Source organism: Colias philodice, chromosome 3, assembly GCF_061535455.1.
Source record: "Colias philodice isolate Cphi_HAF_F1 chromosome 3, ilColPhil1 Martin Lab GWU primary, whole genome shotgun sequence".
Lineage (NCBI taxonomy): Eukaryota > Metazoa > Arthropoda > Insecta > Lepidoptera > Pieridae > Colias > Colias philodice.
The window spans coordinates 4,957,774-4,982,933 of NC_143088.1; the positions used below are offsets into that span (position 1 = coordinate 4,957,774).

A 25,160-nucleotide genomic window follows, 5' to 3' on the forward strand; every position below is an offset into this window, starting at 1 on the left:
TATCGTCTTAAGCAAGTGTAGCTTCGGACAGTCGCGTATAGAATTCTTAGGTCACGAAGTGAGCGTAGATGGAATTAAACCGCTCAAAGATAAAGTCGAAGCCATAGTTAATTTTCCTAAACCCGTTACAGTATCGGATTTAAGACGATTTTTAGGAATGATTAATTTTTATAGACCACATTTACCTCATTTAGCGTCACATCAATGCGAACTTAATAAATATTTAGTGAATTCTAAGAAAAATGATAAATCGAAAATTATTTGGAACAATGTTAGTGAAAATGCTTTTGTGCAATGTAAGATAGGTTTACAGAATGCCGTCACATTGTCACATCCCCTTTTAGATGTTCCCTTAGCCTTGATGACCGACGCTTCCAATACCTGTATGGGTGCGGTATTGCAACAGCGAGTAAAAGGTAAGTGGATACCCCTAGGATATTTTTCCAAAAAATTTTCGCCTACCGAACAAAAGTATTCTACTTATGATAGGGAATTGCTAGCGATTTTTCAAGCTATAAAATATTTTAGGAAATTGTTTGAAGGCCGTCCTTTAACTATATATACAGATCATAAGCCTTTATGTCATGCATTTTCTAAAATAGGTAATGACAGTAAAGAAACGCCTAGAAGGACGCGACAATTACTTTTTATAAGTGAATTTACGGTCGACATACAGCATATTAGCGGTAAAGATAATATTGTAGCCGATACTTTATCGCGCGTAGAAACAATTGTTTGCCCGACTGTACTCGACTTCAACGAACTTGCTGACTCGCAAGCGAAAGACGAGTACTTGATTAATATGACACGAAGTGGGCATAGCGATAATAATGTAAAGTTTAAGAAAATGTATTTACCGACTTGTAAAAAAGGAGTATATTGCGAAGTTTCAAATAATATTATTAGACCTTATTTAACAGAATATTTTAGAAAAATTGCTTTCGATAGTGTTCACAATTTAAGTCATCCCGGTATACGTACGACTCGGAAGATGGTCACTAAACAATTTTTTTGGCCTAGTATGAATAAAGATATAGGGAAATGGACTAAAGCGTGTGTATCATGTCAAAGGTCGAAGATTTCGCGTCACGTTGTTTCAGATATAGGAAAATTCCCGGAAGTTTCGCGATTCGAGCATATCCATGTGGATTTAGTTGGTCCATTGCCGACATCTCCACAGGGATTTAGATATTTATTAACAATTATAGATAGATGTACGCGTTGGCCTGAAGCATTTCCCGTTAAAGAAATTACTGCAGACGTCGTTGCTAAGCATATTTATGAAGGATGGATAGTTAGATATGGTTGTCCCGTCCGTATTACTAGTGATCAAGGACGTCAATTTGAGTCGAGTCTATTTTTAAAATTAATGTCATTTTTGGGTATTCATAAAATTCGTACTACGCCTTACCATCCACAAAGTAATGGCGCGGTGGAGAGATGGCATAGGTCGTTGAAGGCAGCCCTTACGGCGAGACTGCTTAGTAGTAATAAAACGTGGATAGACGAATTACCCACTGTTATGTTAGGGTTGAGAGCAGCAATACGAACTGATAGTAATGTTAGTGCCGCAGAATTGGCCTTCGGTAAAACTTTACGTTTGCCTGGCGAGTTCTACGATAGTTCTACAAATGACTGTGACGTAAACGATCCTTATAGTTTGGTAGAAAAAATCCGTGAAACAATATCTCAGTATCGCCCGACGAGAGATAAGACGAACGCAAAGAAAATATTCGTTTATTCCGATTTACAAAGTTGTAGTCACGTTTTTGTTAGAGACGATGCAGTTCACAGGTCTCTAAAACCGCCTTATAATGGCCCTTATCTAGTGTTAGAACGTAGTTCTAAAGTTTTTAAAATACAATTTCCGGATAGAGTCGCACGCATTTCCATTGACAGGTTAAAGCCAGCCTTTATTATAAAAGATGATGTTGATGTGGAAAATAATATTGTTCCACATAACACTTCTTTATCGAAGTCGGTTCAGCATGCGCCACCCATAAGCGTAACTGGGAGCGGTCGCGTAATACGACGACCCGTGCGATTCGCGATATAGAACTTTCACACAGTATTTAGCTATTGTCTTTAGTATTATGTGTATTGTAATTGTAATTAAATTTATTATACTTGTGTGTTATATACCTTTTTTTTTAGAATGTAAGTTTATATTCGTTTACATGTAGCTTTTGCGTTTTATACATATTAACAATTGTTCAATATTTGTACAACGTTTTAAAGTAACTTAATTTGTTTTTATCGTTTCATATTGTTAATCATTTTATTTTATGTTTTACGTAAATATGATTAACATTACATTGCATTGTGCATATTTTACATTTTTGTGTGCCGATTGCGAAAGAATGAAGTAATGCGATAGTTTTGTTTTTGCGCATTGAAGATGCCTATTTAGTATTTCCTGTTTTTGTACTAGATTATTGTAAGTTATATATCGGATTACATAGGTATAAGAAATATATATTTTTTTTTTTTTTTTTTAAACACGCTGCTCAGGCATTTGACCGCCATCTCACCTGATGGTAAGCGAAGATGCGGTCTTTCAGGTTAGCATGCCTGAACAGTAAGGTAAAGCCTATTCACTTTGGCCTTGAATAGATCCAAATTATATTTATCAGGAAACACGGATGGCGGTAGGGAGTTCCACATCTTCGCGGTTTTTATTAAAAAACTGTTTTCAAAGCGCTTGGTGCGCACATGGGGAATCTCGACCACGAAGGGGTGGAAACCAGTATTTCGTCGGGAAGTCCTGTATTGGAAAGGAGAAGGTGGTATAAGGTGGTGTAGTTCCGTTCCACATTCACCGAAGTGAAGCCGGTAGAAGACTGAAAGGCAAGCAATTTTGCGTCTGTGCTCCAGAGTGTAGAGTTTGCCGCTGAGCAGACTCGGGTCAGCTATAAGTTTTTTAGCACGCCTTTCCATCGAATCCAAGGCGCTTAGATGAGTTTTTGCAGCTCCAGCCCATATATGGCTGCAATACTCCACACAAGACCGAACTTGGGCTTGGTATAATCTAAGAAGTTGGTCTGGTGTGAAGTACCGCCTTACTTTGGCCAAAATGCCGAGCTTTTTTGCAGCCAGTTGCGCCTTAGATTCGATGAACTGTCTGAAGTTGAGGTTCGACGAAACGGTGACCCCAAGCAACTGCAGACTGTCTGACACCACGATCGGCAAATCACGAAAAGTTGGAGCTAGGTGAAGTGGACTCTTTTTCGCTGTAAATAGGCACGCCTGCGTTTTCGACGCATTAAATCTCACCATATTCGCATCGCCCCATTTGGAGATATCCAGTAAAGTGCTATTCACGCGTTGAATCATGGCCTCTCTCTCAGTCGCTATAGTTTCTTTGGATGCAGCAGCATTGGATAAGTATCTTTCTACAACTGTACTGTCGTCCGCGTACCCAAAAATGTTAGGCCGAAGCATATCATTTATGTGCAGCAGGAACAGTGTTGCAGAAAGAACAGACCCCTGAGGAACACCCGCGTTAATATCCAGAGGATCAGACATGCAACCGTCAATAACTACTTGGATAGAACGCTCTCTCAGGAAGTCGGCTATCCAAGTGCAGAGATCAGGGGGAATCCCGTATGAAGGTAGCTTGTTTAGGAGGCTAGCGTGCCAGACCTTATCGAAAGCCTTCGAGATATCAAGGGAGACAGCAAGTGCCTCACCATGATTCTCTATGGCTTCTCCCCAAATATGAGTAGCGTGTACCAGGAGATCGCCAGTCGATCTATTCTTGCGGAAACCATATTGCCGGTCATTAAGAAGATCGTTGGCCTCCAGGTACGCAAGGAGCCGATTGTTCAATACACGCTCCATAATCTTGCAGAGTATGGAGGTGATTGAGATCGGGCGATAGTTAGTGGGGTCCGCACGACTGCCTTTTTTGGGAACAGGCTGCACGTTTGCAAGCTTCCAGGACTTAGGGACTTTACCTGACTCTAAAGACAACCGAAACAAGCGGGTTAAGATAGGAGACAGCTCAGGAGCGCACATTCTCAGGACTATTCCGGGGATCCCATCCGGACCACTTGCTTTATTGACGTCAAGACCACGCATAATGTTAAGAACATCTTTTTGCCTTATACGTATGCTAGGCATAACTGAGCAGCAGTGTGGTATGGAAGGTGGTGTTGTGTTCGTTGGATCAAGACGTGAATTTTGTGCGAAGAGTATAGCAAATGTGTCGGCTTTCTCTTTTGCGGTGTGAGCAAGTGATCCATCGGGTTTCAGTAGCGGTGGTAGTGAGGATCGTGAAAAGTTCGATTCAACAACTTTCGCAAGCGACCAGAATGCCTTACTACCAGCTGGATAGGATGCGAGTTTGTCTCCGATACGGCGAATATGATTGAATCTTGCCCTCTTGAGTAACCTTTTACAGTCCTTGGCAGCTTTGTTAAAGGCTTTCTTTTTTTCATGTAAATCAGAAGATTTGTGGATTCGAGCATCAGCCCAGGTTCGATATGCGGCTTCCTTACTTCTTTCAGCTTGAGCACATTCAGCGTTGAACCAGGGCCGAGCTTTGGCATCGATGATAACGTCAGAAAAGGGAATAAAAAACTCCATTCCCTGACGAATAACATCGGCGATGTTCTCCGCACAGGTCGAGGGGTCATTAGAAGAGAAACAAACCTGCCGCCAAGGATATGAGGAGAAAAAGTTACGCATCTCGTCCCAGTCTGCCAACTTATATCTCCAAACTCTTCTCCTTCCTTTGGATGTTAAGTCCGGTGGAGAATAAGTTGAAACAGATTTTATCAAGCAGTGGTCAGAGGTACCAAGTGGAGCAGCAACTTCTACCACGCAGCGGTCGGGATCAGTAGTTAGTAAGAGATCAAGGCAATTGGACGTATGGCCTTCAATATCGGGAATTCGAGTTGCTTCTTTAACAAGCTGGGAGAGGTTATAAGAGGTTGCAAAATTGAAGATCTCTCTACCAGCATGATCAGTTTTCTGGTACGGGAATAACCATTCGTTATGGCAAGCGTTAAAATCTCCCAGGAGGACGATTTGGGCACTGGGAAACCGGTGTTGGACCACATCTATCGTCTCACTTAGGTAGTCAAAGAGCCTAGTAGTCTCCACATCACCGCTGTGGGAACGGTAAACACTTGCGTATACTATTTTATCAAATTCGTATATAATATATATATAATATGTATTACGAATTAATATGTGTTTGTTTACATTGTCATTTTGTATTTAACGGTAATTGTTGTGTGTTCATTATGTCTTTTGATAAATTTTTTTTTGGAGTGTATAATTTTTTTTGAAAAAGGGGGGGAATAATGTAGGGACACACATATGCAATTCGCTGACCGAGCTTTTGTATATGTGTGCGTCCACATTGTTTCCCCGACGCTTTCTACATTTTATTAGAATTATTATTTAGTAGTGCTTAACGGCTAGTTTTAACAACACATATATTGTGAAGAGTAATAAAGTGATTAAAGGAAAGGCATTATTATTTGGGCAACCTTGGGGGCAGCAGCACTACTCAACACCATTATTCCCCAATCCCGATGAACTTATCGATTATATTGTGGCTTGAATTAAAAATCGTTATCGTTTTGTTTCTCAATTAGCTATGTCCACACCATGTCCACACTGTGCCTTTTTTCGTTCATCAAGGGCATGCGTCACAACGCAGTCAACAGCGCACGCAACGCATGCCCTTGACGCATGCGTTTTAATCAGTTGAAAGCACAGCGCGCGCTGCGAAAGACGTTTCCCGCGTCTGGTGGATTTCTGTGCCACAAAGCGTTCAACAACAAGATAAATAATTGTTTGAACGCCTTGAATAAATATGAAAGAGACATTAAATTGTCTCCAGTAGCTAAGAACCTAAGTGTTATAGCTAATTTTATTTCACTAAAGCACGTCCAAGGAGAAGCGATACCAAAATGTAAACAAACCACAGTCAAGGTCATTCGGAATAGCAGAGGTGCGTAACCTTTTTAAAGTTGCATTTAAATATATTTTTATTAAATATCCGGTAAATTGTAATAATACAAAAAAGGATAGTCTATTTTATAAATTTTATCATAATTTGAATTATTGTATAATGTAGATGTAAATTAAATAACGCGAATAATAATAATTTTCAGTCGAAATGTGAGTGTGTAATACCTCTGCCTGCCCCTTATGGAATACAAGCGTGATGATATTATGTTGTTTATGGAAATAAGAAAACAATTGTTTTAAAGAAATTATTATTTATTTAGTCAGACGCCGATTCTTCTAAGTCTGTCGTGTCAGAATCAGAGTCTGTAACACTTATAATAAATTTGTCAGTCACGTCATCTACAATATAATCAAATTTATAAAACTTCTCTTCTTCTTTTCGAACGTGCTCCACACATTTCTTCCACCGATCAGACGTGACGTTCGCTATACCTTCACCTAGGAGTGCCTTAACTTTTTCAAATTTAAATGTAGTATTATTTCTGGCTATGTGTCCTTTTACATCGGCCCAAATCAATTCAATAGGGTTTAATTCACAATGATAAGGGGGGAATCTTAGTACCTCCACCCCATAATTTTTCGCTAATTCGTCTACGACGTATAACTGATATTGATCCTTCACCATCTTTACCTTATTTAATAATTAATTTAATAATTTAATAATTCTTTGCCTCTTGATATACTTAAACTTTTAAATGTTTTATTATTTTTTGAAAAGTAGACCTTTTGAAATTTGGCAGAGTATCGTCTTCATTTATAGCTGAAAGTACTTTGTTCAGTGTAGGAAGTTCTCCTTTAATAAAGAAAGCATGTACTTTTTTGCGTATGGCTGATTTGGTAAAATCATCAATTTTGTCACTAAACGTTGGTCTAGGTTTGGTGGTGACAGGAGATGAAATTTGGCCGTGTTCTTTATAGTCCTTGAGGATTCTATATACAGATGCAACGCCGATACCTAAAATACTTGCTACTTTCCTCGCCATATCTTTTCTGTATGGGTATTCATCTTTAGGCCAAGTTTCTTTAATATATTTGTAGGTATTAATAATCATATTTTTTTCATTCACAGTAAAACTAGTCACCTAAAATTAAAAATCAAATTAAAATGATATACCTTTACACCTTACATACTTTATACACATGCATCCTAAATTTAAAAACTTTTATTATGTATTACAGTTATGATTTTATAACTTTAAGATAACATTAAAGTACACTCCCAACCAAAACTACTAAACTATTTTATATTCTTATCGATCAGCTAAAACCCAAATATTAATGCAAACGCTAAAAGGTTTCCTATACATACCTTCGGACGTTTCTTTTTTGGAGAAGTAAAATCTGTTGATTTATCTCTCGACGTACTTGGTTGTGGCTCCATCATTAACCACTCTTATAAAAACAAACAATGAACAACAACTTAACTAAAACAAGAAATTAACTAAACTTAAACAAGTTAAATAAACAACAAACAATAACAAAACTTTAACTAATAATTTGTATCACCACGAGCGCGTTCCGAAACAGAATAAATCTTTTTAAAATGGCCGGTCGAATGTTGGCGAACCGGCTTGACCAGTGAACAACCGGGAGAACGAGACATTACGGCAACTGCACAAGATGGAAAGAGATAGATATTAGTTTGTCAACGCCACAGTTGTTTTTAAGGTGAATGACTTTTCGTATCGCTTCTCGTTGGCCTTCGAGCTAGCGCGCACGAGCAACTTTGTCTCCGCAACTATAAACTATTTTGTCTCTCCCACCTATGGGCTAGTATGAAAGTGCGCGCACGTAGCGACGCAACTCCCCATACAAATTGATAGGAGAGACAAAATAGTTGCGGAGACAAAGTTGCTCGTGCGCGCTAGCTCTAAAGGTATTGCTTCACGTAACTTGGTTGACTGCTTTGTAATTATTGGTGTAACCAATTTCAAAAGTCTAAAACTAAACTCTTGGATGTGAAACGTGGCTATCTATCGTTGTCTACTTAAAGTGATGTACTTTTAGCTGCGAAGATTTTCAACTTCGGAGTATATTTTTTCGGCTACTACTAAAATTCGTAAAATAGCTCCTTTAGAAAAAGTAACTGAAAACAGAAGGAGATCCATCTACCTCTATAATTTGGATATACATAGGCTTAAATCATCGTGATTTAAAAAAAACAGTCATACATTATTTAAAAGCACTTTCCTATGAGGATACTGAAGCGCTTCTAAACTACATTTTATAATCTGTAATAGCTCAAACATACCTACCTACACACACACACACACACACACGCACACACATCTGCACACGCATCATGGAAGAGCGGGTCCTCCTGACACAGGTTTTTGTAACTTACTAGGAGGACCCAATTTTCTGTCATTGAAAAATTGTGTGTATTCAGAAATAAAATAATATATTTCTATTTTCTTTTTCATGTAGTTTTACTTATCACTTAGAGGTGTTAAAAAATAGCTGACCCGACATAGACCGACAGCTGCCTAAAGCCTTCGCGCAAATTGTCGGATAGGTTTTCGCATTGTCATAATTTTGAATTTAGGCAAATTACTTGTTTTTTTTTTTCATAAGTTCCTTCTCGTGAAAAGAAAACGAACACATCACAATCGGCCCAGTCGTTTACACCGTTTACGCGATGCCGTTCCCAAGGGAAATAGGGCCTTATTATTATACCTTTTTAGAGATTATCGGTCGGTGTATTGAAACATTTGAAAAGTTGTCTGCAACGACCACACATATTTGAAGACACAAGTCATCGTATTGCTACGCTGTAGCAACAAAGTTTAATACTGTAGCTTTAATTTTTTTTTTAATTTCTGTTTTTTCTGAAAACCACATTCCAAATAGGTCACAAGAAACTCACATTAAAAATTTACACGATTGAAATACTTTGTATTTTGGGTTTCCCAAAGGAAAAATATAAAATGTGATACTGTCAAATAATTTATTTTCATAATAATCAGTATTATTAAAATTATTACAGTAAAATTATTAATATTACTTATACCTTAACTTAAATTAAATAATTTAACATTATAAACAGTTACATTTCAATAATGTAATTAATAATTCCATATCCACAGTTACATATTACTAGATGTGCGCGAGATTTTAAACGGGTGGTAATATTTAAGACTTCCTAACACTTTAGCACGCTAATTTTAAGCTTTGTTACTAAACTTCAGATTCTATGTCTCCTATTACGTGATTTATACAACGCTTCTCAAAATTTTTGATTTACGCAACGTTATGAACGTTAAATAGCGAAATTTATAATTTAGTTAGTCGTAAGATTAGTGCGATATGAAATATCAAACTCATCACCTAGAAAATCAGAACATGGTCAACTTTTGTTTATCTTTTCTGAGTTTTTGTTCCCTTGTTATCTGTTGTCCTTTTTGTTTTAATGTTGCCAGCTCTTTGTTCTTTTCTGCTATTTGATTACTGATATTGCGGTGACCGTTTGTTCCCGCAGGATATTTGCAGAGTGTATTCCTTAATTTAATAATTTCATTCTCTATTTTTCTGCTATCTTCTTCTATTTTAAATTGTTCTATATTTAAATCTTTACTAGAAGACTGTTTAATGTCTATGGAAGTAGTTGTGGTTGGCTCGGATTTTTCAGCAACGTCGCCTAAGGTTTTGTTGAGGAAATTAAAAACGTTACGACGCTCTCTTTCTTTTTCTCTCTCGTAGGCTCGCTTATTTCTTTCTTCTTCCTTCTTTTGTAACCTTTTTAGTCTCTGTTCAACCTGAAACAAAATAAATAATTTCATTTTGAAACAAAAATAACTATTCATATTAATTACTACTTACTACAGGGACTTTGTTAGATTTTTTTCTAGTTAATGGGAAGTGTGAATGGAAAGAAAATTAGGCGGCCAAGTGGTTTTTGAAAATGCATGCTTTTACTTGATTATCAATCACACTTTAAATTAAAAAGTTTCAACTTGTGTATAAATACTATATAGATCAAGCAAATAATATAAAGGACCAATGACAATAATGTTCTTTTCAACTACGGCCTCAATTTCTTTGACAACCAATTTAGTGCGCAGCAGGTTTCATCCCATCACACAGTAAGTGTGCTGCGCGTCACTCAATCCCACACACAGCGTAAATTTTTACCGGTCGGATACCTTCTATGCACGATAACTTATTAACCCATTAAGCCCCGAACGGCCAGATCCGACAGCGACACAATAGATTTTCTATTGTGTCTGTGATTCCAGGGCCTGATGGATTAATAAACCGCAGTAGTAATTAGTAGTTACAGGTCGTGTCAAGTAAAAAGAACGCTGACGGTTAAGCTGCGCATTGGCGATTTATTGGTCTATTTGGTGTTATGAGGTGGTATAAGAATAACAAATAGGTAGTTGCGAAGCCACGACTCGAGAGCCTACTTCAAAAATAAAATAAGCAGCAAATAACTTTCGTGCTAAACTAGATACATGCCAAAACACACCCCATCACTTTCATCCAGCGTTCTTTTTACATGATTCGCGTTATAGTAATTAGTAGTTACCTTCAGCGGGTCCTGTGTACCAGCCCGCTCAGTGAGCGCGAGGCAGTGGTCGAGGCTGGAGCCGCGCGGCAGCACGCGCGCCTCAACCGGCTGCACGCGCCCCGCGCCGCCCGCGCCCAGCCCCGCGCCCGGCACGTACCCCATTGCTAGCATTAACTTCGACCCTATGCCCTAGAATATAGAGATTATATTGCATTGTGTTGATTGATGCCTTTTTGAGTTAACTTTATTGAGGAAGGAGAAAAATTTTGCAACATTTTGATCATTCTATTCTCTAATTAATATTTTCTAATGATTAACGAATAACATAGAAAACTGAAAGAAAATGTAAAACCAATAAAATTATAATGTGTTTATAGAAAAGTTCATTTCATTATTTGCGACGTACGTAACTATAGTCCATTCCACCTAAGATGATTTCTGTGACACATGGATTTTTGACACGTGTAGAGATGTCTTTACTGAAATCATATCAATTGTTTTCGATAATCGATAATATTTTATATGGAAATTAAATCGATTTGAATAAAGTACCAAAATTAGTTTTTTCGGCATTTCGCCAACCATTAACTAAGGAAACTTAGCAAACAACAGCAACAAAAAGTCAACAATAACAATTAGTAACAATAACAGAATACCACGTAAAGTATCATTATAAAAATGCAACTTATATACAAGGCTGACGCACTCGTACAGACGATTGACTCGATTGACAAACGATCACAAGATGGGCGCCGATTATATGATTTTCCAACTCTATGATTTTTCAACGATCCATTTCATGTACACAAATTGCGTAGGTATTATATTTTTGTGTTATTTTATATTATTTTTCATTATATTAAACCAAACAATACTGTTTTCGATTTTATTTATTTATTTTATTTATTTATTTTTACACTTTATTGTACAATACCAGTAATAAAAAACATAATATATAATTTAACATAGAGAACATGAATATGGTAAGTGCACAATTGGCGGCCTTATTGCTTAAAGCAATCTCTTCCAGGCAACCGTAAAAATAAAGGACATGTACGATGCTGGTTAAACGCGAAGGCGCAATCAAAAAGAAAAAAAAAGAATAAATAAAATCAAGGATAAGAAAACAAAATCAAAAACTATCGAAAATATTATATAAATAACAATGTATACAAAACTCAATAATATCAATATTACATACATACTACATCAATACTTAAAAAAAAATAATAAATACAATTATATATAAGATATATATCTTATATATATATAAGATACATAAATATGCCAATAAATAAAATATAATATACTATACATAATATTAAACATTGTATATACAATACAAATACAAAATCATATAAATACATACATATACATAAGATAAAAAAGGTAACTAAATAGTGGAAAAAAAGTGCTCTTTGACAAGCGATTTATAAGTTTAAGATGTTTTATTTTTATATTTTTGGCAATAATTCCGCCATAAAATAAAAATATTATGCACTAAAATTATTTTGGCGTTTTAAACATAAAATACGTAATTCGGAACACGATGAAGTGTCACAGGAATCATCATAGGTGAAAAGGACTATAGTAATGTAACCATACGACTCTGTACTCGATACTTACGATAAATCGATTCAACTTTAAGAGCATATTTTGATCGATCGATCGATTGAGTGCATTGGATTAAAGTTCTGACTAGAAAAATTAAACTTTAACTAGTAATTTTTATTTTATTTATTACTAGGAAAATACATTTGTTCCCAACGAGTAACACCCTCAAATGTCACACTGTTACTCGATGGGATTTTTTTCTGAAAAAATTCCCAACCGGTCACACTACCAGTCACACTGTTACTCGATGGGAATTTCTTCAGAAAAAAATCCCAACCAGTCACACTGTTACTCGATGGGAACACACTGTTGAACTTAATGAAAATAAGAATTAAATCGGTTTTTTAAATTTTTATTAAAATCAACAAAATAACAACATTGGTAAATACAGTTACTTAATTACGGACGTTACACGTTAACATTCGTCATATTGCTAGTAATTCTCATTTTAATGTTTTAGTCATAGTAACAATATCTAAACACAATCGGCCTTATATAATATAACAGAGTAAATCATCACATTTTTATAATAATTAACAGTCCTTATTTCTAATATTAATTTGAATCTTTAAAGAAGAATTTTCTAAATATAATCAGCCTTATGTTTGTACCTATATGTATGTATCACAGTAAATCACCACATTTTACAATAAGTATCAGTTCTTAATTCTAGTGTCGTAAAATCTCCAAAGCATGGCCAACTGAAATAAGACCTTGTGTTAATTCCAGCTGCACTTCCTGAATAAACTCGTCTCTTGATATAGATTTCTTACCCATATTTCATACCATTTTGCGTCCCTCTCCCCCACTTACGACACGTGGCCGCCGCCGCCGGGGCCGCGGGAAGAGGGATGCAAAAGTATTTTTACATTAAATGTGCATGGAAAATAACCGCCATTACACACTCGCGATAACTGATGTTGCCGGCTTATCATAACTTTATTTTGCTATATACATAATTTTAATTGTCACAACATACTTATGGCTAATTATATGTATTTGGAAAATTGTTTAAAGTTCAAATTAACATTAGAAATTAGAACTGATAATTGTTGTAAAATGTGATGACTTACTCTGATATATTATATAAAGCTGATTGTATTTAGGTACCTCCCCCCCCTTATTACGTGGGACTTAAATATAGATGGCGAGATGTGGGTGTAATATTACACCTCTGCCTACCCCTTCGGGGATACAGGCGTGAGACTATGTATGTATGTATGTATTTAGGTATTGTAATTTTATTTAATTATTTAAGAATAAAACGTTCAAAGGAGAATCACCAACAATATGACGAATAAATGTTTTTAAAGTAAAAACCGATTTAATTCTTCTTTTCATTAACTACTGTAATATTGTGACTGGTTGGGAAATTACTAATAAGAAGTTCCCATCGAGTAACAGTGTGACTGGTTGGGAAATTAGTAATAAAAAGTTCCCATCGAGTAACAGTGTGACTGGTTGGGAATTTTTTCTTAAAAACATTCCCATCGAGTAACAGTGTGACATTTGAGGGTGTTACTCGTTGGGAACAAATGGGAAAATATTACTTTATTTAATTTAATTAAAAAATAGGTTGTCTCCATATTATATCAATTTTTAAAAGTATATCCAGTTAAATAAATGTTTTGCAAGTAAAAGTAACAGTTATTATTTCCTGTTCTTATGATTTATTAACAATTAATAAATAAAAATAATACATACTCACTCTAGTATGTTTCTCCCACTCTCCCATAGCGGGAGCGTTGTTCTGCAGACTCTTATCGAGAATCAACGCTTGTTCTGTTTCTGGTCGAGCAATTTTCATTTCTGGGTACTCTGTATCACTTATACTATCATCTGAGTCACTTCTATCGTCATCATCGTCTAAAACAATGTGAGGTTCTTTATTTAATACCATTATATATTTATTAAATTATATTACAATTTCTAATGCTGTTCAATTTTTTTCCCTAAAACCTGAGAACCACTGTTACAATTTAACTGATTTTTGTTTGAAATTTTGATGTAGTCTTGACTACTTGTCTTGAAAAGTTTAACCAGTGAAAAGTATAAAAATTGTGTGCGGAAAAAACGGTTTCCAAAAAAAAATTATTAATCTCATCTACTTAAAAAAAAATGTTGTGTGGTTTTATGAAACCACAGTAAAAGTGAAACTGTTCGAACGGTTCCGAACACTGCTTTGTGTAGCGCATGTCGCGTGACGGTCGGCTGCCGCGATACACGCGACATGCGCTACACAGACCAAAAAGTTTGAGACGATGTAATAAAAGTTTCACTTTAAAATATAAATGTGGAAAAAGTAAATACTGACTGTTTAAAGGAAACAGCTCTTCAAAGTGCACATGATATTCTTCAACCGCTGCCTTTCTCTTTTCTCCCGTTTTCGCTCCTTGCTCTAACTTTGCGACACACAATCTGTTCTCTAGATCGACACTGGTTACTACAGCTCTATGCCATAAGTGATATTTTTCTGTGGACTTCTTTGCTACACTCACATCCTGAAATATAAAAATAACATGTCTTTAAAATAAAATAATATCATAACTGAAATACTGCTTAGTTTATATGCTGAGTTTATAAAAGTTAGATAGCCCATTTATCAAGCAAGGCTATGCAATAAAAATGTTCAATTCCATGATAGTTCTATTTCTAAGAGCAAATATTTTTTTAACATTGTCAGAGTCGATTTTAAGAATAAAATAACAAACTTATTTTTTATTTATTTTTTAGTCGTGCTGTGGTTGTTCGATTCCCGGACGAAGCAAGAAATTTTTCCAAAATATTTGAATGCAGTTCTATTTCTTTTTAAAAATTAAGGAATGTTTCCTTTCAGCAAGCTTAACTAATTTCAGTATTTAAAGTACTTTTTCTCTAGGGCCCATCAAAAATTTCCAAACTGTATATTAAAAATTACATAACAGCTTACAGCATTACTATTACAGTACAGTATTAACTGTAGATACAAATAGCAAACATTTGTTCATTACATACCTCATCATCAGGTGCTTTAAGCTTCAATAATATTCTACTTCCTGCTTTGAGTGTGTCATATTTGGGTTCTATAGCTTCTTTTAACTCTGACAATTGTGCTATGGCACCATGGGAGTATCTGAAATATAATAATCATGTTTTATATAATATTAAGAAATACTAAGAGATTTATTATGATTATTAATACAAAATATTGTTAATTAATAATTACATTAATTGATATGTACACTAAACTCACCTACATTTTTCATCGTCAAATTTGCATTCACCACTTAAATAATATGGACATGGCAACATCTCTGTATGAGTGGGGTGTGTAAATAAAACTCGTACCTAGAAATATTTGTCTTATTTTAAATAAAATTAAGCCTTAACAGTATGAAAATATGTGCGATTTTTGGTAGTTTGATGTGCTAAAAATGTCATGAAACCAACATTTTTGATAGTTTTGTAATTTCCAGAAAAATAAATTATCCAAATTTAGAAGAAAATTCACCTTATGATTATTTATTATTTTTAAAACATGTACTTTCTGGATAAAATGATAAAATCAACATACCTGTAAGTCACTAAATTGATCTTCATCTTGCCGAGGCAACACAGCACTGACCATTGCGTTGTGTAGACTTGGTTGTCCTCCCCACGAGTGAGTGTGGTATACAGCACACTTCATACCAAGTAGAGTGGCTAACTCATCCTGAAATTATATATCTTTATAATACTTACAAGTTTACAACATTGTTTGAACTTATAATTAACTAGCTTTCCACCCGCGGCTTCGCCCGCGCAGTCAAAGAAAAACCCGCGTAGTTCCCGTTCCCGGGGGATTTCCGGGATAAAACTTATCCTATGTCCCGGGGTAAAAAGTAGCCTATTTCCTTTCTCGGGTATCAAAATATCCCTATACGAAATTTCATAAAAATTGGTTCAGTAGTTAAGGCGTGATTAAGTAACAGACAGACAGTTACTTTTGCATTTATAATATTAGTATGGATAGCAAAACAAAAAACAGCTGATAGAATCTGTATGAAATTTGATAGTTAGTTAGGCTAGATACCACTTATATGATGCTGTGGATTCCAGCTAGGTAGTACAATAAATAGTTAGGAAATCTTCAAATGAATATTTCAATATCAGATAAGATAGAGAGAATGCACATAATGCCATATTAAGCCTGATAAATTTAAGTTTGTATAACTTATTTTCGCAACTAAGTTAAACACTAAATAATAATTAACATTATTTACCTCAATATCACTATCATCATTTTGGCTGTTTTCTGCTGATTTTTCAGTTGTGTCTTGACTTTTGTCTTTTTCATAAGCTCCACTCTGTGCCATTTCTTGCTGTTAAATTAATAATGAGACAAAAACAAATGTATTATTCACAGAAAATTTTAAATTCAATTTATTAATAGTTTAATTATGTTAAAACTTAAATACCATAAATAGTGCGTATTCATTGTCCAATTCATTCTGGCTTTCATCATTTTTTGGTTGTAAAGAATTCTCTTCAGCTTCCTGTTGACGTTGAGCATTCAAACTTTCTTCTGTTAAATCAATTAGCTGCTGTAATTCTGACTGTAATTCTAATAAAGAAGAACGCTCCTCTGAATTATTGTTTGTTTCCAGGCTTTGCTTTACAATGAGTAACTAAAATATACAGTTTTAATATCATTAAGTTTATTATTATTAATACCATATAAAATTTATATTCTGGTAAAAATTAGATTCATATTTTATTACCAATATAAAATTATATTTATTGGTTTTGCAATACACTTACTTGATTTCTGTATTGGTTAATTGAATCAGCCAAATTATCCATGATTATAATATTTTGTTACTACAAACACATGAGTTGCTCGACAAAATTAAATTTATTCCTTTTTTAACTCTCATATACATTACCTAAATTTGGAAATTAACTTTATCACCTCGTATGAGTTTGATTATAAAAACTAAAAAGTTCACGATGTACACAGTTCATAATTATTGTTTTATTATAGAAATGTTTGAGACATTTTACATTTGACAAGGGTTGATTTGTGTGACAGGCGACAGCGATACAACGGTGTATGACACAATGACATTTTAAATGTTTCCAGGTAATGGTTTCCCTTCAAAACGTATAAATCTTTCGCCTTTTATATAAATCTGTACTATGTAGTTCGTAATATTTTTATTAATTTTTTTTCCTGAGAAATTTTAAAACAATATTATATTTACATGTTTTGATTATTAAAAATTTATAGCTAAACTAGCTGCCCTAGCAGACGTAGCTCTCTAGAGTTGTGCCCTAAAGCACAGCCAAAAGGTGGCCTAAAGTACCTATACTCTGTAATATGTTCCCTCTATAAACTATACATATACATATATTATGTGCTGTAAGTAACTGAAAAATAATTTATTCTCGCACACTTCAGCTCAAACAAGCCTAAACCGTGCTAAAGTATTGTGGTGAAACCAGCACATTATAGTATTTAAAATATTATGTACTAGCTTCTGCCCTTGATGTTGTCAGAGACTGTGAAGGCGAAATAAAAACTCTCCGAGGGAGAGGACTCCCATTTTAGCAACATAATCAATCTGTGCGTTTAAAGTTTTGTAGAAATGGTGGTTAGGGTGACCATGAATTTTGTTTGACTTTGCACCATCTTAATAATAATTATCTATCGGTGAAAATATTTAAATTTATGACTTAACTTAAACGCGAAATCCTTATATTATTCGGCTATGAATGAAAATTATAATTTGTTTCCATATATTTAATGTTCAATAACATACAATATGTTTGAGTTTATTTTTATATACATTAAATTAGATAGCGTATCATAAATATAATATGTACTGGAATGGTATCTATCAAGAAATTCGTCTCTTATTTTGTTGAGCCTTGGTCACCTAGTTAAAAAGAGACAAGTCGGAACGAAGAACTCGGACCGGTTTTTGCGGCATGGTGCACAGCACATGGTAACACAGTACCAATACTATAAATGTGAACAAAATTAATTGTAGGCAAAGAGTATAATTGACAATTGTAGGTACATAATAAATAAGGGCATGCCCGCATATTATTAATATTAATAATGTATAATGCAAAATACTATTTAAAGATTACAGTCCAATTTTATTGCTTTAATATACAGATAACAATCATGACAAATATTAATAGAGTTGAGTACATACACCGTATTCTAATGACAATTATTATCATTTAAGGATTCCAGTGTTGAATTTTTAATAACTGTTCCAACAATGGTTTTTACTGTTGCACCTGCATAATTCTCATCATCATTAAAATTCATAGAAATTGTTTGATATGTGTTGTTCATTAATTTCTTTATTTTATTATTCATATCATTTTTATTATGATTTTCCATTAAGACTTGAATATTAGTATCCATTTTGGTAATGAGCTCGTTTTTGTCAGTAATATCTTTTTTTAGTTCATTTATTTCATTTAATAGGAAACTTTCAAATGTTTTATAATTTTCTGATATAGTGGCATGTGATTCAGTTATGATTTGGAGTTTATTTTTAAGATCGTCAATTTCCTTGTCTTTTTCTTGGCACAAAAGTTGTAAATTGTCATTTCCTTTACCATCTTCCGAATTGGGAATACTTGTTTCATTAGGACTTGCTAATATTAAACTACAATCAAATCCTTTAGATTTAATGAAATTTTCATAAATCATAATTTTACTTTCATATTCTTTTATAAGTTTCTCTACAATATTCATTGGTTGCTTTGATGTAGATTGCGTTTTTTCTAATTCTGAGGCTTTGTTCAATGTCAATAGTTCTAATTTATCAGACAATCGATTGACATTGATACGCAACTCTGTATTGCTTATTCTTTGCTCTGATATGAAACTGTGCATATCATAAGAATTCAAATCTGAATATTGAGCATTACTAGGTCCTTTAAGATCAGTATTTTTTATAAGAGCAAGTTCTTGTTTCAGTGGCAAAATACTGGAAGAATTTTCAATCAATGGCCTTGCAGGAGGGTGAGGCTTATTTGATTCCAAATGATTGTTTGTTGAATGTGAATTTTTCTCTGTGGATCGCTTTGCTGTATTTTTGGTGAGTTTATGTCTAGAAAAGTTCAGATTGTTTTCATCATCATGTTCATCAGTTGAATCTGTAGATTGAACTGTTACATTATTTAGTTGAGGCAATACTGACTGGCCCATGTTAGCCATTCTTTTCAAGATAGAATCTTTACTATTTGACAAATCTCCATCACTTCCTACATTTTTTTTAGAAGTCACTGTGTCATTTAAAACTTCCTCTACATTTTCATCGGTGGAATGTTTTATATTTACATTAATATTTTGAAGGCACTCCACAATATTTGCTATTTTTGCAGCTGGAGCACAAATTAGCCAATACTTTTTAAAATTATCATAATATGATATACTGACATCTTTTTTTACATTGACAATGAATGTAGAATTGATGGTTGCAAGGGAAAGTGTACGCTTTTCAGAGGTATAAATAAACAAATGATGGGTATTATCTGTTGCTGATTTAATTATTGCAAAACCCAAATTCTCATGTAGATTATATGTTCCATTTGTCCTGCAAGAAGAGAGAGATAATATATTATAATTACTAGAAAGTATATTTTAAAACATATATTTTAAGATATTCTGATTGAACAGAAATAGAAACCATGATAAACACAATTTATGTCCATAAAGCAGTTGGGCAATCTATGATGATAATATCATCATTAAAATATTATCAAATAAATGTAGTGCATAAGAATTTTCTATTAATCACTGAAAAAGCTACAAAACATACAAACATGAACTAGAAATAAAATTGTAGTTGTTACATATAAATAAATTCACGTGAGTACCATTCATATCCTGAAATGGCAGTTGCAAAAATGCAGTTGGTGACTGAGGCACTTTTAGGTTTATCTGATGGTGGTTCCTGCAGGGGCTGTGCTGGTGTTTGTGGAACATACTTTAATGAAGTGTTTTCCTTGTCCGGTTCAATTTGATTCGCATTGAATATCGAAGCCAACGAAGTTCTTAAATAAAAAGTAAAATATAAAAAAAGCTGAATGAGTAACAATTAAAGTTTGCTATCAAGTTTTATATACCCTGGTGCAGGTGTGAAAAGATCGACGTCAACTTCATCTGTTTCCAACATTTTATGCACAAATGTGGTAAGATACTTCTAAAAAGAGAAATTATGGGAATTCTATATTGCGTTCACAATTCTTTAGTTATTTTAACTATTGATACTTAATTGTTCTTTTTAACTATTATTTATTAGTTTTCACTTGCCACTTTTTCTCTATTTCTAAGTTTAAAACGATTCTAATTTAATTATTTGTATACATATACAAAATACGGAGCACTCAAAATTGATCAAAATATTTATGAAATATTATAATCCTGCAACACGGCACATAATAATCCGTTATCCGTCAAATATCAAATGTCAATGATGAAGTCAATGACCTGGGAAATCATGACAATTTAAAAATTAAATATTTTGTTACCATTAAAGAAAAAATGTTACTAAAATCTAAAAATGGACTCCGTAAATGTGTGCAAATTAATTATAGAACTTGGTTTATGGTTTAATACCACCATAACAGAGATTCGAACGATTAATTCGTCAGTTTCATGTTGGTTTAATACTTATGGTTTCATGTCTCATTATCTTAGCTCATTACTGTGAACATGGAACTATATATACTACGTATGACTATAGTTCCATGACTGTGAATGTTATTTGTTAAATAAAATGACAATTGACAGCACACTTGACAACTGACATTTCTGACTGTGATTTCTGATTTCACACTACGAAGAAGTGTGGTGCTGTGTTCAATAAAATTTTTGAAATAAAATTTACAATCATCCATATTCCATTTCTGTAACGCTTTTCACATATTTGCCTTCACAATCAAGAGTTCAGTTTTCTGTGATAATTTATGTAAGCAAAAACCTTTTAAGGAACCTATAATGCCTGACACATTCACGTGTATCACTTGCCAGGTGCTGTTCAAGTCTGCAGATTTGCAGCGTGAACATTATAAACTAGACTGGCACAGGTACAATTTGAAGAGAAAAGTCGCAGGTATTCCCCCAGTGACATTGGACGAGTTTGAATTGAGGGCAAAAGAACATAGGGAACAAGTTCAAAATGAGAATTGCGACGAATCCGTTTATTGTAAATGTTGCTCAAAATTGTTCAATACGAAAAATGCGTACAATAATCACTTGAACAGCAAGAAACACAAACAAGCTGAACAGAATTATGTGCCCAATGAAAAACCAATTCAAAAGAAGGAAGAAGAGAGCCAATCTGATTCAAATAGTTTCGAAAAAATTGAAGCTGATAAGCTCTTACAACGAGAAAAATTTGTTGTTGTTAAAGATGTTGTAGGGTCTGATGATGATGACATCGAAACAGACTCAGAAATTGAAGAGGTGAAATGAAATTAGATTATTTATAGTCAATTCTATAAATTATATATGTGATAATTCTAATAATTATTTACCTTTACAGCTTGATTCTGATGAGTGGGAAGAATGTAGAATCCAAGGCAGTGACTCACTTATAAAACCCCGTGACTGTTTGTTCTGTGGTCATCACAGTAAAAATATGGTCAAAAATCTGAAGCACATGTCAATAACCCACTCCTTCTTTATACCAGATGTTGAATATTGCACTGACATAAAAGGGCTGCTCTTGTATCTTGGAGAAAAAGTAAGTGGTTAATGCTATAGAATTTACCAATGAAATATACTTACTTACTCTCAAAAATATATTTCCATTTGGCAAAATACAATCAATTGGCATAATTCTTAAGAATTTATTGTGATTTGTGAATAATTTCCAGATTTCTCAAGGATTCATGTGCTTATGGTGCAATGATGCCGGCAAAACATTCTACTCAATGGAGGCCGCTCAGGCGCACATGCTTGACAAGGGACATTGTAAAATGTTACATGAGGGCATTGCTTTAGCTGAATATTCTGATTATTATGACTATAGGTAAATACATCAATATTTATATCAAATTTGTTATAATTGTTGTATATAAAAGACTTAATAAAATCTGTAAAGATAATATTTATACTGTATATTGGAATAAGTAACAACTGTGTTGATATTTTTGTGATGATACAACATTATTACACAATATTTATTAAAGTTGCACTTAATTGTATTATACAACTTAAATTGTTTATTAATAACATTCAGAGAGAGAAATCTGTGTATAAATTATTATATCAGCTTAATTTGCACCTTGTAATATCACAAACTAGATTTACGCCCGCGGCTTCGCCCGCGTTTTCAAAGGAATCCCGCGTTTTCGTGGGATTTCCGGGATAAAACCTATCCTATGTGTAAATCCAAGTTATCCTCTATAGGTGTGCTAAATTTCATTGTAATCGGGTAAATCAGTAGTACATATAGATTGAAAATTACTATACAATTAAGGTAATGGGGTGTGCAATATGCAGTATGAAATAAAATATCACTGTCTAAACTGACACACAATTTCCACAGTGCGTCCTACCCTGATCATGAAGAAGGCGATGAAGACATGGAAGTTGATGAGCCAGCAGCAGATCCAACCATGCTGGATGGTGATAATTTCCAACTGGTGTTGCCTTCTGGGGTTGTTATAGGACATAGGTCCTTGTTGAGGTAATTGTATTTATTTTTTCTTGCTAATCATACAGTCCATGCTCCATGTATTATTTTTGAAACTAGCTTATCGGTCCTCTTCACAATGGGCAGCGTTGGACGAGTAGAGGCAATCACAATAGTGTAGAGGGCCTTAACCCATTGACCACCGAGCGCCCCGATCGGGGCGCGACACAATAGATTATCTATTGTGTCTGTGATTCCGGGGACTGATGGATTAATGTCTATGATTGGCCGTCATTGTGGATGTTTTTTCATAATCACCGTAATAGCGGCAAACATCGACGATCATTTATTGGGCCAACGCTGCCCATTGTGAAGAGGGCCCATTATGTCTGGATTATTTTGTTTTTTCAATGCAAATTTTAGCAAATTAAATTATTTTTAGCCATTTTCATGGAAAATGTTTTGAAATAAACTGTATAAAAGAAAGAGGTTGTGTGTATATAAATTTTTCAAAATATATTTTTTTATCAATTTAGGTACTATAAACAAAACCTGCCTGAGACCAGCCAAGTTGTGGTGAAGAAGTCACAACGAAAACTGCATCATTTGTTGGGTGTTTACCGCGCGTTGGGATGGGCGCCTAAAGAACAGGCTGCCGCTGCTAAGTATGTGTTTTCTTCATAGTCAATGGTTAATTTTAACTTACTGTTTAGGATTATCAACTGAGAAATAATATCTATTGAGAATCATGAAAAAAGTCTTGAAATATGCATAATAGGTTTATTTATCCTAAACTCATGAAAGAAAGCAAAACAAATGTAATAAGCATATTTTAAATAAATTTTAATACTTGAGTCTAGCATGGTTTGCTTGAAATACAATATAAAATTATATTGTACATGTAACAACATAACTAATTAGATCTTTATTTTTCTGTTTTGTCCTGCCTATGAATTATGTGTTGTTTACTTTCTTTATCAGCTTTTTATAAATGTTATTATTTTTGCCGAAGGAAAGTTTTATATTATGCCGTCAACAAAGATAGTATAATTATTCATTCAACATTCATTTCTGTCACGCTTTTATAACTAAAATTAAGTGTGTATTAATTTCATCATACAAATATTAGTTCTTACAATCAGAGGCGGCTCGCGACAAAATTGTATGGGTGTTCACTTGAAATAAAACAACGAAAATACAATAGCGTTAGCGGGATAATTTATTACAAAAAAAAATGAGCACCACATTTTATAAATGTCTATAACACTAAAAATTACAAAGTACAGGCTATTTCAAAACGAATTCAATGATTATCAATAATTAGTAAATCATCGAATTTGCATTCGCGAGCGTAGGTATCTATAGTGTTTGTTTATAATATAGGAGTGGCAACGTCGATCGCAATTGCTGCTGTCATGCGATGCGGCAACGTTGCGTGAGAGCGGCCGCGGCCGCGGCGCTCCAAAAATGGCTATTTTTCCATAGTAAATCTTTTGTTTTACGCGCAGGACTGTGGCGAAATTTCTCTTTCACTCTTATTGGATTTCTTATTTAGACAATGTACTGAATGTTGTTTCATAGGAGCGCAATCGAGAGCGCTCCGTAAGCTCCGTTTCGCGCGTTATTTATGAAATGAACAAGTGTATGTAATGAATAATGATGTATGTATAATTTTATTTGTAATGTGTAAAGTTACTTATTTTATTGATATTAGCACAGACTAATAATAATATACTACGTATACAAATATTAGTATTGGAGTTTTTTACGATAGATTTTAAATAATGAGCAGGTATAACTTTATTATAATTATTTATGGGAGTTCACTGCACCAGCGCTCCTGAGGACGAGCCGCCGCTGCTTACAATGCTGAAAAATCTACCGATTTTTTGTTGTATTGTGTAAACAGTATGATTAGAGTAGATACTAAATACCTTTAGAATAAGTCTATAATGATGTTTGTTCTATCTTTACAGAAAAGCTCGTGACATTCATTTCATGAAGAGGGTGCAGGCCAAGTGGCAAATGAAGATGTCTATGAAGAATAACAAGTTCCAAAAACATTACCGACCTCAAGTTAACTTCTAGAGAAATCTAGAAAAGTTCCTTGTAGTTTATCACTATACTATATATACACGTCATTTCACAGTCGTCATCCTTATCAAAGAGAAGGATTTATGACTTTTTTTTAAAGCAAACCAAGAAGCTTATATCTTATACACTGGAGATTTCGGTATGAACATTTGACGTGTAACAAGAAAATTGTTGTGTTCTATCACTTTCACACCTAACTTGGTATTGCCACTGTTAATACGAAGTTTTCCCAAGGCTACTATGTATGCTGTAATATTCTGTGCAAAAGGTTAGTTTTTGTACATGAGTTTGTTGATAAATTGCCAACAACGTCATTCAGAAGCATTGTT

The 25,160-nt window shown here is 34.1% G+C and overlaps 4 protein-coding genes across 5 annotated transcripts; 1 reads left to right on the plus strand and 3 right to left on the minus strand.

Annotated features, from left to right (window-relative positions):
- Positions 1-6,196: 6,196 nt before the first annotated feature.
- LOC149489595 (uncharacterized) lies at positions 6,197-7,530 on the minus strand. Its single transcript, XM_089714958.1, has 2 exons — positions 7,295-7,530; positions 6,197-7,067 (listed from the first exon to the last, which is right to left on the minus strand). Exons 1-2 carry the CDS (start codon positions 7,367-7,369, stop codon positions 6,669-6,671), a joined length of 474 nt encoding a protein of 157 aa, XP_089571084.1. The 5' UTR covers positions 7,370-7,530; the 3' UTR covers positions 6,197-6,668.
- A 1,377-nt stretch (positions 7,531-8,907) lies between these two features.
- Positions 8,908-17,153, minus strand: LOC149489596 (zinc finger CCCH-type with G patch domain-containing protein). 2 transcript variants are annotated; one of them, XM_089714264.1, is made up of 10 exons: positions 17,014-17,153; positions 16,546-16,755; positions 16,351-16,449; positions 15,663-15,800; positions 15,342-15,436; positions 15,104-15,221; positions 14,424-14,610; positions 13,818-13,975; positions 10,514-10,684; positions 8,908-9,740 (listed from the first exon to the last, which is right to left on the minus strand). In XM_089714264.1, the coding sequence occupies exons 2-10, from the start codon at positions 16,546-16,548 to the stop codon at positions 9,321-9,323; spliced, it is 1,389 nt and encodes a 462-aa protein (XP_089570390.1). In that variant the 5' UTR covers positions 16,549-16,755; positions 17,014-17,153; the 3' UTR covers positions 8,908-9,320. The 2 variants fall into 2 exon arrangements, with proteins under 2 accessions (XP_089570390.1, XP_089570389.1); XM_089714263.1 differs by having other exon boundaries at positions 16,889-17,153.
- Positions 17,154-18,211: 1,058 nt separating this feature from the next.
- On the minus strand, positions 18,212-20,569 carry LOC149489597 (uncharacterized). The gene is made up of 4 exons (XM_089714265.1): positions 20,409-20,569; positions 20,222-20,298; positions 19,973-20,149; positions 18,212-19,689 (listed from the first exon to the last, which is right to left on the minus strand). Exons 2-4 carry the CDS (start codon positions 20,269-20,271, stop codon positions 18,300-18,302), a joined length of 1,617 nt encoding a protein of 538 aa, XP_089570391.1. The 5' UTR covers positions 20,272-20,298; positions 20,409-20,569; the 3' UTR covers positions 18,212-18,299.
- A 355-nt stretch (positions 20,570-20,924) lies between these two features.
- LOC149489598 (cytoplasmic 60S subunit biogenesis factor ZNF622) lies at positions 20,925-24,936 on the plus strand. The gene is made up of 6 exons (XM_089714266.1): positions 20,925-21,563; positions 21,643-21,843; positions 21,977-22,131; positions 22,651-22,791; positions 23,274-23,402; positions 24,714-24,936. The coding sequence occupies exons 1-6, from the start codon at positions 21,096-21,098 to the stop codon at positions 24,823-24,825; spliced, it is 1,206 nt and encodes a 401-aa protein (XP_089570392.1). The 5' UTR covers positions 20,925-21,095; the 3' UTR covers positions 24,826-24,936.
- The last annotated feature ends 224 nt before the right edge of the window (positions 24,937-25,160 follow it).